Source organism: Oreochromis niloticus, linkage group LG2 (assembly GCF_001858045.2).
Source record: "Oreochromis niloticus isolate F11D_XX linkage group LG2, O_niloticus_UMD_NMBU, whole genome shotgun sequence".
NCBI lineage: Eukaryota > Metazoa > Chordata > Actinopteri > Cichliformes > Cichlidae > Oreochromis > Oreochromis niloticus.
Genome location: NC_031966.2, coordinates 25,079,982 through 25,094,312, shown reverse-complemented (window position 1 = coordinate 25,094,312; position 14,331 = coordinate 25,079,982). Strand labels below are relative to the sequence as shown.

Here is a 14,331-nt window from a genome sequence, read left to right as displayed (position 1 = left end):
GCATTTTGTGGGGAGTTAAGATGGTTTAAACATGTGCAGAGGGGGGATAGTGGCTATATTGCACAAAATATGTTAAAGATTGAGCTGCCAGGGGAAAAGAAAATGAGAAAACCACAGAAAAAAATATATGGATGTACTGATGAAGGACATGCAGTGGGTTGGTGTGACAGAAGAGGATGCTAGGGACAGGTTGAGATGGAGACAGATGATCTCCTGCGATGACCCTGGGGCACTGTGATGCCTTTTGTAACAGGGGGCACTGCAGCACCTGCAAAATCCTAATTTGCGCGCCCTCAGTGATACTGTACTAGTGTAGGGGGAAGGAGTTTAGTAACTTATTAGTGCCTCATCACAGAGGTAACAATGTGCAAAATATGTGCATTAACACTTTTCTGATGTTGCAGGGTGGCCTGAAGGTCAGTTTTGTTTGCATGTTTTACGTTGCTTCACCATTGCTTAGAGCACTGCATGTTTTTAACGAGAAGCTTTAATAAACACCTTTATTAAACAGAGATATCTTTAAGGAACAACAACAAGCCCCACACTCAAAAAAATCTGTTGTTGGATGAACACAATTTAATCATGGGACCTTTTTCCACATGATTTAACCAAGTACAATAACCCATTTTTGACCATGTCAAACCAACACATTTGGCATTTGGTGGTTTGATGTAATCAGATTACGTTGGATCAATGTAGTATACTTACATTGACTTGAAGTGATTTATTTAAGTATGTAGAGTGAAATTTGTTTTAATTCATTCTACACGAGTTAAAAACTTTAGGAAAACACAATCGGGGCGATCGTGGCTCAAGAGTTGGGAGTTCGCCTTGTAATCGGAAGGTTGCAGGTTCCAGCCCCGGCTCGGATAGTCTTGGTCGTTGTGTCCTTGGGCAAGACACTTCACCCGTTGCCTACTGGTGGTGGTCAGAGGGCCCGGTGGCGCCAGTGTCCGGCAGCCTCGCCTCTGTCAGTGCGCCCCAGGGTGGCTGTGGCTACAATATAGCTTGCCATCACCAGTGTGTGAATGGGTGAATGACTGGGTATGTAAATACAGGCCATTTACCATTTACAATGAAATCTTGTTGTTTGAACAACTACTTTGTTAATCAAGGCAATTACTGCTAGTCTTGCTTAATGAAACAATATGGGGGTTGATGATTTCATAGAGACAAACAACCATTTGCACTTACATTCATGGGTAATTTAGAATTATCAATTAACCTAACTCTATTACACACTGCAAACAAGCCAGATTGTTGATTTGAACCCAGGCCCTGTGAGGCAACAGCACTAACCATCACACCACCAAGCTGTCAACCCAGGCTTAACAAAACTAGGAAAGCTATGATTACAAGGCTTGATGTAGAATTTTCTGTACATTTTTGTCTTTGACAGGTTAAACCACAATATATAGCAATAGCATTCACGTGGTGTGGGTGTAGCTGTCTGCCTCTTAAAACTCCAGCGATTTTCCTGCAGTTTGACATCTAATGTGATCTTGTGAATTTTGTGAGTCCAGGCAACTAACCACTCTCACTAGATTGTATCATATCATCTCAACAAGAACAAATTAAGTTGCTGAATTTCATGCAGATGCTACATGATTTAATTATTTTCACCATAGAAACATGAAATTATTTAGTTCAAATTATAAGTTTGAATCTTGTACATGTACCAACCACCCAATTTCATTTTTTTGAGTGCATGAAACAAGAAGGGAAACTTCCACATCTTCTTGCTGATAAGTTTAAAGTTATGTTCACTTCTTAGTGGTCACCAAAGGTTTTTGAATCAATAATGCTGGTAATCATAGCATCATCGGGCCTGTCGGAAATTAGAATCATATTAGACAAACTTAAAACAAGTTTATACTGGTGTGAAATTAAAGACCGAGCTTAAAAGAGACTTTTTTTAAATTAACATTTAATAAAATCTACACTATGAATTCTGCATTGTTAACCTTACTAAGAAAAGACACACAAAAACATTGCTTTAAAAAGTTTATATATTGTTTGCAAAGATAAAAACTGTAAGTGAGTACTGGCTATTATAAGTCACATCTACTCTTCACTTTGTAAATACTACTCAGAATTACTATTTTAAACAACTAATGTGAAAATTGCTGCAACATATGATTTCTTTGTTGTACATACTTAAACAGGAGCTACTAAAAAAACATGCACACTGATTGCCATAACAAAAGGTACAAATAAGTGCTACTTGTGTTACTCAAAAGCTTCAGAAGTCTTGCCCAAAACAGGTTCCATTCTCCTAAAAAAAAGCCATATATATACAATACACATAAGAAAAAAACATTAAGGCAAAAACACAGTTCAAAGTATAGTAATACAAGTGTATATCAAAATGTAAAATGTGTATTTTATATCTCATCTTCTTTTATAAAACAACTGACACCACACATTCAGAAACTGTTTCAGTCGTAATAATGAGAGAACAACATACAGAGAGAAGTCAGTCACCTATAGAAATAGCCATGTTCCTATGCAAATGATAAGATGTTTAAAATCTGGATTTAAACATTAAAGTCAAATATGACCATTTAAAAACCTGCCAGTCAAGCAACAGGGACACCTGGACACAAGTGTGGAGCACAGTGGTAAGGTTAGATAGAATATGCAACCACTTCTTTCTTGGCGGTAAACTGGCGGCAGGGAGGTTATCAAATATTGGTTATCAGGTAGAAGAGGAGAAAGATCAGATTATACAGGTTTGTATAAAAAGATTATATTAAAAAAAACATAATTTAGCAAATATATAATTTTACTAATGAAATAAATATGTTATTAATTAGGTTATCAGGACATCAAACAGTACATTATTATTATCACATTATTAAATGTTACCAAATACTTTTTTCCACATCATTGCAAAAAATGTGTTTTTGTTTAAACTGTATTTTTTCAGCACATTAAAAACGGAAACATTTTAAAACTAAACAAGTAGACATATCTACAGTGATCTCCAAGAGTGGGTGAGAACAGAAGAGGAAAAACAAATGAAGGCTTTCCACATTAGTCCACCAGAACAATGTCAATAGGATTTTGTTTCTCTCTTCTCTTCCAATGTTATTATATACAATGCTTGCTTCACATTTATCCAGATTTATTAAGACACATGCATTTCTTACAGAAGAGGGGGCTGATCCCCAGATATAAATCTAAAGACAGGCCAAAGATGAACATTATTATTATTATTATTATTATTATTATTATCATTATTGTTGTTGTTGTTGTTATTATTAGAGTAGGGACAAAGTAGCCCATGAAGGTGTCACAGGAAGCTAAAGTGTCTGAATAAAATTCAGTCATCATTCATTTTATTCATATTTGTTTTGTTCTTTATGTGCTGTTAGCTGAAAGATTAACTGTGTTTCAGCCACAGACTTACATGAAGCAACAACCTTTTGGCATCTTGATGTCACCTCCTCCTTCGGACTGCCCTCAGTGGTGCAGTCGGTGTAAAAGCTCCAACCACTTAAATCATCTCCTGTTGCTTGAAAACTTGATTTGGCCATACTCCACCTCCGCCTCTGCTCTTTGCTCAGCATCCTTCCTCTGACATTTCGTGATAATGACATCAGCATAGGTTACTTCCTGGTCATCTTCTTCAGCTGCAAATTAGTAGGAAGAGGTGGCACGAACAGTCAGTGTATTAGTACAGGAATGGTTTGACTTAAACAAGAACTTTCACTCTCATGTCTGCTGCTGGAACAGTTGATTAGTTTTACCACAAAGATTGAAGGCAGTGTGTGTGATTAACTGGTGCACATTAAAACTAATTCAAAATGTTTCATTGGTGAACTTTCGGGCTGCCGTTTTTTGAGCTGTTTCCCCATGTTTTTAGTTGTTGTGTTAAAACTAGTTGATTAGCCACACCAACAAATTTAACTGACATATGACAGAAGTATGATTAAACTCTTGGCAAGACAGCAAAAAGGTTTATTAAAAAAATGTTAAATAATTATATATGTTTAATTAATCTGAGAAAGTGGAGTGTAGAAATGGAAAGTTTTGTACCTCTTTGTTCTGTAGGTTTGGTTTTTTGCTTTATGATGTGTTCACAGGCACCTGCTACACCCACAACTAACAAAATGAGCAGTGCTGAGAGAACACCACCGATCAGTGGTAAATAGGCTGTTTGAAAAAAGGACAGAATAAGACAAAAACAAGTCAGCAAGTCTTAATTTTTATGAAGACAAACAAAGAAATATTGAGAAACTGGCAAGAGTCAGTCTACTGTAGCAAAGTCATTTTCACTTACTTATGTACCATGGGTTATCACTGCTGACAGTTTGATTGAAGGGTTTAATCTTAGTGGGGTTTTTATTTGACACTATGGCGGTAGCAGTTTGTTTGGGGACTGTTGTTGGTTTAATACACAGGGTGTTATTAGCTTCATACACCCACCCTGATAGCTGTGTTCCATTGACTGGAGTGCAGTTAATGAAAATGAAGCCTGAGAGCAAAAACGTATAATTAATGAAAGACTGTGATAATCACAAATATGATCATTTTGGTCACTCAGTGTTCTCACTCACCACAGGTATATATTCTCTCCTCTTTGGAGACATTACTGATGTTGTTCCTGACTGAGCAGACCAGACGTCCTGAGACGTTCTGTTTCAGAGTGATGATGTTAGTCTTATTATTTCCAGAAAGGAGCTCAGCATCTGTCAGTGTGCGTCCATCCAGAGTCCAGCTGTACTGAGGACTGTCCCCTCCCTCAGAGGAGCAGGACACCCTCCTCTCTCCCTGGGACAGACACTCAGAGACCAGCAGGACAGAGGACACAGGAGCTGAGAGAAACACACACAGATGAGTTTAGATTTTAAATCAGAATCTCCCTAATTCTTTAGAGTCTCTAATAAAGAATAGGGAAAGCATAGAATACAGGGAAATGTGTGAGATATATTGTATAGATTATTGTATAGATTACCACAACAATATTTTATTTACATCTATTAATGGCTTAATTTCCCAACATTTACCTTCAATAAACAACTGTAAAATCTGCTCGCCTGATGATTTTCCATCTGAATCAAAGGTTTGAAGGGTATAATTACCACCGTCTGTCCTGTTCAGTTTATTGATCCTAAACGTTCCATTACTGGGAAAATGAGCTCTCTCTCTTATGGTATTAGAAATAACCGTATTATTTCTAACATCTAATATTTTTAATGAACTCTTTAACAATTGGTATCTATTTATTTCTGAAGTGTTGTCCATCAGCTGGATGTCCACACTTCCTCCCAAAGCTCCATAACACTGAGTTCCATTCTGTCTGCCATCACAGTGAGTTTCCACACCTGCAAAACAAAAATAAAGTTGTCATAGTTGTTAGTTTTGCTCAGTAGATGAGCAGATGTCCACATGCCTGACATAGTGGCCTGAGTTCTAGCCAGAGGGCTTTTGCTGTGTGCCCTGCTTTCTTGTCTCCTCTTTACTGAACACTATTTAACAAATGTAAACAATGTTTCAGAGAGGATATCAGAAGTGGTAACAAAAGGAGATCAAAGCACAAAGTAATGGTTAATAGACCTGTACACCAGAACTATAAGGACCAGGCAGACCAACCTGAGGATGCTTACAACTCAATGCTTCTGGATTTATGTGTGCTTGGCTTTATACAAGGCTAATATTGCACTAATGACATTTACAAAAACTCAGGAGGGACAATATTGTAGGCCAACTCGAAGGCAGTCACAAAAGTCACCATCAGATGTGGAATATCCCACACTTGATGCACTGTCCACATCACAAAGATCAGAGTGGAGTGACCATCAGCCACTTCCTGTCCATCGATGACATTATGCTGTATGCCAGGAGTGACTGAAACATTGACTCACTGATCCACCTCACCAGGATCTACAGTGAGGACACTAGGATGTCATTCTTTATAAATGTGGCAAAAAGGTTGTAAAGAGAGACTGATGGGGTGGAGTTGCCCCAAGGCATGATAGTGGACATACAGGACACACAGAAGAAGTGCTTGGGTATCCAACAGGCTAACGGGAGCTACATGATAAAGACACACTAAAGTTAGACACAGTCAAATACCTCCAGAAATAATAATAATGGATTGCATTTATATAGCGTTTTTCTAGGCACCCAAAGCGCTTTACAATCCCACTATTCATTCACACACTGATGGAGGCAAGCTACAGTTGTAGCCACAGCTGCCCTGGGGCAGACTGACAGAAGCGAGGCTGCCATATCGCGCCATCGGCCCCTCTGGCCAACATCAGTAAGCGGTAGGGTAAAGTGTCTTGCCCAAGGACACAACGACCAGGACAGAGAGAGTAGAGGGATCGAACTGGCAACCTTCCGGTTACAGTTGAGCTTCCCAATCCCCTGAGCCACGGTCACCCCAAGTATAAGAGGCGCTGAAAAAAATGTGAGCCATCAATATATATGTCTTCTCGTCATCAGATACCAAGCTGGAATAACAAACTGGCCACAAGAGGAGACATGAAAACTCCTCACAATGCATGGAGGTTTCCACTCAAAGGTCTGAGGCTCTGTGAACAGATATGGAAGCTGCTGTTGAAATAAAAATGGCTCCCTGAGGTGAGCTGCTCCAAAACAACTGAAGACAGACAGTGATAAGGAACAGGAAGTGGGACCATCATGCATGACTGACCCCCTGCAGATATATCATCGACAGATAGAGGGAAGGAAAAGAGCAGGGCCTAAGCACTAGATTTTAGAGGAAGAAGTCACAGCTAACAGGGCTCAGAGACAGAGCAGCATACAGTAACAGGGCTGGGACGGCATACACTGACTTGCACAAGCAAGTACAGGAACATTTGTGCTGCATATGATCCCCAAATCCCGATAGGAGACCCCACTGAAGGTGGTTGAGAACAACAGTGCTAACTGGTCATGTGGAACTTTGAGTTCCAGACAGACAGACAGCCAACCATTAACCACTCAGATATAACCACCGACCAGCAGCTGTGATACATGAAGCAATCCTAAAATCCAGATAGGAGACAGCAACATCAGAATGAAGGAGCATGACAAAACTAAGAAGTAACTTTTTTTCAGACCTAATTCTGATTGCACTGAAATTAAGTATGAAATAAGTATTTTTGAAACCTCGCATGAAAAAAAAAATTGGTTGCTCACCATGAGATACTCCGAACATCAGCAACAGTCCAACTGCAGCTTCCATGTCAGCTGTTCAGTCTGTGTTGACTCAATCAGCAGCTTTCAAATCTTTTCTCTCAAATAAGCAAATCTGTGGTATTGATGTTAACAGACTGCAGTTAACAGACTGTAAGTGCTCAGCCTGAAAGGAGAAATTATGAAAACGTTGGCTTTAGGTTTTAGTGAAGTGGTAGATAACTTCTCACACGCTGAGAGTAGGAAAATGAATTGACATTAGTTTTTCTTCCTCCTTTAGCCTTCATGAAAAAGAGATTTCAGATATGAGACTAACAATTTGAATTCCTAAGAAATAAAAGTTCCAGACTGAAAATGAAATAATACATTTCAGAAATATGTTTAGATGAAAAAATAGACACAAAATTAATGATAGCACATGTTTCATCTCTAAAAAGAGTACAAAATGAAAGACACTTTCAATCTCTGTCAAACAGATAGGTCAGCATGTTGAGCAACAGTGGTTTGAACATTCTTTGCACTGCACTGGTTAATTTTATATTTAAAAATGCTGATCACAGAAGAATTTATGCAAACTACAGAATGTACTGTTGGAATTAAATATTGCTTTAGTTGAATCTTAAATGGTGCCATGGGGTCATTTAACATTCATATCATTTAAAGTTAAATTGAACAAAACTTCAAAATCTCTGATTGCTTTTGCAATAAATGCTTATAAACACTAATCAAGACTCAAAACTACTGCTGAAGGATTTAAATTACAGTATTTCTTTTTTCATAAATGTGCACTCTAGTGGTAAATAATCATTAGCAAAAAAGTATTGTAGCTAATATTTGACATTTATTAACATAAAAATAATTATTTCCCCCTCTCTTAACTGTCGAATAACATTAAATTATTCGGGCTGTGACAAAATGTGTATCTGATCCCTTTTTATACTTTAAAGTTTGAGATAATTTTACCAATTGAAATGATCAGTATTGTTTGTTTTACATTTTATTCATATTGTTAGTTGTTATTTTAAAAACTACTATATTATTAAAAAAACAGTGCTCAAATACAATTTCGTACAAACAGGTGCCACTGGTCAGATGACTTTATTTGAAGCGATGATCTGATTCCACTTTCGCTAAAAGATAGATGAGTTAAAATTACAGTCATAACCTTTGAAATATAAAAATGTGTAATCTAAAATATTAAGCATTTGTTTGGAATAAAAACAAGATAATTTGACTGTAAATATAATTTTTAGACCCATGAACAAAGGTCGAGTGACACCAGGTCTGGGGATAAGTATGTATCAATAAAGTGCCGCATGAAATGAAAAAGCAGAACAGCTCATCATCAGATACTCCCAGTGGCATCAACACAATGCCACCAACCTGTAAGCTGCAGAACTTACTGCAACACTAAAGACGACATCAAAATCTTTCAGTGGCTGTACTTAATACCACAGCAGCTGCATGCTTTGAATAAGTAAACACAGCTCACCATGAGAGACTCCTAATAGCATCACGAACAGTACAAACAGAGCTTGCATGTTTGATTCTCTATTCAGCATCTGTTGACTCCGCAGGCAGCTCTTCTGCTTTACTGCGATGCAAACAGACCCAACCTACACTGACCATGTTTCCTGTTGGTGAGAAACCTTCAGATCAGAACATATAAATTTAGACCAAGCAGGATGTGGCTACTTCAGAATATTTTTGTGTTAACTACTAAAAGCAGTTGCCAGCATTGCTTGTCAATACTGATCAGCTTCAGATAAGTATGTATGAACTCAGACCAGACAGGATGTGACTAGAATTTAACTGCAGAGAAAAAAAAAGAGAAAAGTTTAATTTAAATTGAATTCAACAGCCCCAAACTAATCATGTAATTTTATTGTCCAACTAATAATGCCGTTTCATTGACAGTTGTAATATTTCCAGCTAAATTACACTGACAACTAAAATTTGTTTATTTGCACTCTGAAGCAAATTTAATGGGGATGACAAAAAACAAAGTGTATAATAAAGCCAGACATGTTTAATTTAATACATCTTAATAACAGATTCCATCAAACCTTGAAACACATTTACAAACATTGAGTAACAAACTCAAAATGTTGTCATAAATAGAGGTTAAGTGTTGGGTTTCACCATAAAAGAACAGATTGTCATTGTATGTAGAAGGAAGTGAAACAAGAGAAACGGTCACCATACAAAACCAAAGGTACACATGCATCTTTTACCAAGAACAGCCAGTCCATTATTCTTCTTGTTATATTCTGCTTCTCTATATTTAAGTGTAGACTATGAACACAGGGCACAGCAGAGGTTTCGTTCTTATTATTGTTTTTATTAATAACAGCAGCTTGTAAAATGTGATAGAGAGCAAGAGAGAGAGAGAAACTTCTGCTTTCATATTGTTCACTGAGTTGTTCCTCGTTTCTTTAGAACTTGTTTTTTAGGTTATTTTTAATTTCTTTTGTTTTAGTAGAGAGACAGCTGCTTGTTTGGCAGCCTAGGCATGTTTGGTGAAGTTCTCTCTTATGCATGTCAGTGTAAACATCAGGATATGAGTAAAAAGCACCATTGAAGCTGCAGTGTGACATCACGAGTGAGTAACTGGTAGAACTCCCCTCTGAAGGTTGTTTCTCTAAGTGGCCTGCCTTTAACCCTACTGATTAGTTATCTTGTTGAGCTGCTATTTTAACTAGAGCAACACAGTGACAGTGAACCTTGTTGTCTTTAAGCAATGCCTGGTAATAAAGTGTTTTAATTAAATGCCTTGTGGTTTTCTAAGTCCTGTCACCTAATTTTCTGTTTTCTTTGGTGCAGCTCCATATTATTTTCAGTTATTTTGTTTAATAAACTTATTGAAATTGATTGGTCACGCCTCTGCCTCATCAGTAAGGAGCCTGAGTGCCTGGTGGAATTTCCTGGCGTGTAACTCCACCCCCAAGTCACGTTGCCTTTTCAGTTTCCTCCTCCTTGTTGCTGCCACATACTCATTTCTGATTATGTCCATCCAGGTCACTCCAATGAAAATCCTAACATCTTCAACTTTGCTACCTTAAGCTCTGCCTCTTGTCTCCATCTCCAAACTATAAATCAAAGCAGACCTCACTCGCATCTTGTAAACCGGCGGTATCTTGTATTCTTGTGTCACAAATCTTCCTTGACACTTGTCTCCACCCACTCCACCTTACCTGCACTCTCTGCTTCACCTCTCTTGTGTACTGTCCATTCAATCAGCTTGGTGACGCTACATTTTTCAGATGGTCCACTTTAAAAATTCACCTGAAGAAACAAGAGAATTCAGTAAAGATGCTTCTCATCTTTTATCACTTCTTTTGGATTTCTGTAAATTGATCAAACATAATTTTACCTAATATTTAATGTTTTACCAGAAAAGATAAATTTTGTAATAATGAGATTATTAAGAGTTCAAAAGTTAACTTCTGTGTTCATTATGTGATTTTACTCTACTCTTGTCTCTCTTTTTGTTTCCCTTTCTTTCTGTGTGTCAAGTCTTTTGTCTCTGTGTTCTCTACCCATCTTATTTTGCCGCTCCCTCATCTTGTGTTCTTTGTGTTTAATTTTGCTTCCCTCTGTCTTGTTTTCCATGATTTGGTTGAGCTGTGTTTCCTGGTGTATTCCATCTCACTGATTACCTCACTTTTTGCACAGTTCTCTGTTGTGTCCTGCCCCATGTCGTGTGCTCTGTGTGTCCTGTATTGTTTCCACAGTTCTCAGTAAGTCATCAGTTCCAGCCTAATTTTCATTCTGTTTTTGTTCCTTGAGTTCCAGCAATAAAGCTGTTTTTTAAGTTCATCGGTTGTGTCTGGAGTCATTTTGGTCTAAACCCTTATACCATACAGCATTTTAAAGGACACAAAAATTAAATGTGAAGGATTTATTTGAAACTTTACAAAATTTCTGAAATAAAGAAAAGCAAACTTGAGAGACCACATGCATCAAAACCGAAATCAGAAAAACAGAAAAGGGACAAAGAAAATACATCATCAATTTAAAAAGGGTTTTGTAATTTTTCATTTTTGAAGTTTATGGTTTTAATGTTGCTTCATGGCAACACTACACATGGTGATAAAATACATTCACACTATGCTGTTGATTCACATGTGTCTGAACTTCATAGATTTTCACATTAATGTTCCTGATCTGAAGTTCACTAAAATGTCTCAGGCCATCCTTCTCCTCCTCTTTAAAAAAACCCCCCAAATCGCCCGAATCTTCTAAGACAAAAATCCTTGTTTAAAGCTTAGTGAAACTAAATATTTCAGATGTTTGAATTAAAAAAATGACTTGACTGATTCCACCTTTACCAAGTAAGAAAAGAAGTTAAGTTCAGATTACATTCACAACCTTTGTAATCAAAGCTTCCACAAATAAAAATGCGGAAAACCCTCAGAGCTCAATTCAGCATGAGCTGCTTAAGTGAGGAACATAATTTGCCAAGTATATAAACAAAAAATGTGTTGTTTTGTCAGATTTCAGTAGTTTAAAGGTGACACTAGGTGTTGGCATAAGTTGCAGAACTCATTTCAACCATCAGAACAGAGCCCTCTGGATCTCCTCTTGTTTGTGGGACAGCAGATACTTCAGCTTTTTCATGTTTCTTTTTCTTCCAAGCAAAGTAGATGTAAATCCCAATTAACAAGAGAATGACCACAACTCCTCTCAAACCACACATAAGCAAGGACTTATCTGTTCAGAGACACCAAAATCACATGTTAGGCAGAGCTGCGAGTTTTCACTTACTTCTCATGGTAAGAAAGAAGAAAGTGAAGTAAATGAATCCAATTTACTGGAGTTACTAAGTTACTAAGTTAGTAAGTTTTCACTTACTATTGTGCCATGTGCCATCACTGCAGGCAGTTTGATTAAAGGGTGTTATACTGTTTTTAACTGACACTTCTTCAGTCTCTAGTACTGCCTCTAGTTGTGATTGTTGGTTTAATACACAGAGTGTTGTTGGCTTCATACACCCACAGCGATTTCTGTGCCCCATTAATTAAAGTGCAGTTAATGAAAATGAAGCCTATTGGGGAACAGAAAATGAAAATTGAAAAAAATAAATTAAAATTAAATTAAAGTTTTGATTATCAGCTTATATGTCTAATGTTCTTACTCACCACAGGTAGATATCCTCTCCTCTTTGAAGACATTACTGACGTTGTTCCTGACTGAGCAGACCAGACGTCCTGAGACGTGCTGTTTCAGAGTGATGATGTTACTCTCATTATTTCCAGAAAGGAGCTCAGCATCTGTCAGTGTGCGTCCATCCAGAGTCCAGCTGTACTGAGGACTGTCCCCTCCCTCAGAGGAGCAGGACACCCTCCTCTCTCCCTGGGACAGACACTCAGAGACCAGCAGGACAGAGGACACAGGAGCTGAGAGAAACACACACAGATGAGCTTTGATTTAAAATCAGAATCTCCGTAATTCTTTACAGTCTCTAATGAAGAATAAGTATAAAGAATAAAATACATGTATGTAAAAATTTGTATTTATGTAAAAAATATTTATGAGTTAAATCATATAGATTTTCAAAACCATGTTAAATTTCTATCAAGTTCTTGAACTCATTCATAATAGTAAATTACCTTGCCTTCAATTTTTAATCAGTGTTTTTCCTTAAAGTAACTACCACAGAAACACACTGCAACAGCACTCTGTCAGAGTTGTATTAATAGCCACTTTATTCACCCACATAAGCAAACAGCGGGGCAGTGGACATGTGCTTGTGCTTCTTTATTTTCTCATTCATTGGTTGTGAGTCCAGAGCAGACACCAGTGTTTTTCTCACATGTACCTTAGTTCTGTTATCCTCCATATCTGCCTGTCCGTGTGTTCCTGGACATAAAAATAATGCTTACAATACTTAAATAGGTGATGGGAAAGAAAAAATAAAATAAAATAATGTGATTGTTTTCTATTTGTTGTTGTCAAAGTTAGACAACTTCTCTCTGAAAACTGCAGATACAATTAGGCTCCAAAGTGGAGTACAGGTCCTGGGCTGACACAGAGGCTGTATAAAAGAAGAGAAGGAGCAGGCTCTATTGTGTAAGAAAGGTAGGATTCTTCAGTGTATGCAGCAAAATGTGGTAGATTTTCTTTCACTCAGTTGTCGTGATCTCAGTGTACTTTGCTTTAGTCTACTATGGGAGCAACATCAGAGCTGTTCACACCAATAGACTGAATAAACTGATTAGGAACGCTGGTGTTAAGAATTGAAAAGGGTTGAAAATGTTTATACAAGTCATAAGTATGGATTGAAAAGACATTTTATAAATCACAGGAGCTGCAGTAGTTCATATAGCAAATACGGTAAAAAAGTCAACACCCTGGTCACTTTTTCCGTTTTTATCAGTGTAGATTTAGTAATAATTTCTAGGTTCTTTGTTACTGTACCATAACCTTATTCAAAGATGGCACTAGGTGTCACACAGTGATCAGGAGGACTGTAAGCATGTAATTCATGGACATGTAATTCATACATAACAGCCAGACTCTTTCTTTGGATGGCATTACCTTGGCCTCCAGTAACACCGTGAGGAACCTTGGAGTCATTTTTGACCAGGACATGTCCTTCAACGCACATATTAAACAAATATGTAGGACTGCTTTCTTCCATTTGCGCAACATCTCTAAAATTAAAAACATCCTGTCCCAGAGTGAAGCTGAAAAACTAGTTCATGCATTTATTACTTCCAGGCTGGACTACTGTAATTCATTATTATCAGGATGTCCTAAAAACTCGCTGAAAAGCCTTCAGCTGATCCAAAATGCTGCAGCAAGAGTACTGACAGGGACTAGAAAGAGAGAGCAGATTTCTCCTGTTTTGGCTTCCCTTCATTGGCTTCCTGTTAAATCCAGAATTGAATTCAAAATCCTGCTCCTCAGATACAAGGTCTTAAATAATCAGGCCCCATCTTATCTTAATGACCTTTAAGTACCATATCACCCATTAGAGCACTTTGCTCTCGCACTGCAGGCCTACTTGTTGTTCCTAGAGTATTTAAAAGTAGAATGGGAGGCAGAGCCTTCAGTTTTCAGGCCCCTCTTCTGTGGAACCAGCTTCCAGTTTGGATTTGGGAGACAGACACTATCTCTACTTTTAAGATTAGGCTTCAAACCTTCCTTTTTGCTTAAGCATATAGTTAGGGCTGGACC

At 37.7% G+C, this 14,331-nt stretch overlaps 2 protein-coding genes across 2 annotated transcripts in view; both read right to left on the bottom strand.

Moving 5' to 3' along the window:
• Positions 1-14,331, bottom strand: part of LOC102080282 (uncharacterized) — a 77,432-nt gene that overhangs the window by 41,599 nt on the left and 21,502 nt on the right. The window lies entirely within an intron of this gene.
• Positions 1,992-8,763, bottom strand: LOC106098200 (T-cell surface antigen CD2). The gene is made up of 7 exons (XM_019366821.2): positions 8,642-8,763; positions 7,153-7,315; positions 5,013-5,330; positions 4,563-4,820; positions 4,286-4,480; positions 4,042-4,158; positions 1,992-3,635 (listed from the first exon to the last, which is right to left on the bottom strand). Exons 2-7 carry the CDS (start codon positions 7,196-7,198, stop codon positions 3,505-3,507), a joined length of 1,065 nt encoding a protein of 354 aa, XP_019222366.1. The 5' UTR covers positions 7,199-7,315; positions 8,642-8,763; the 3' UTR covers positions 1,992-3,504.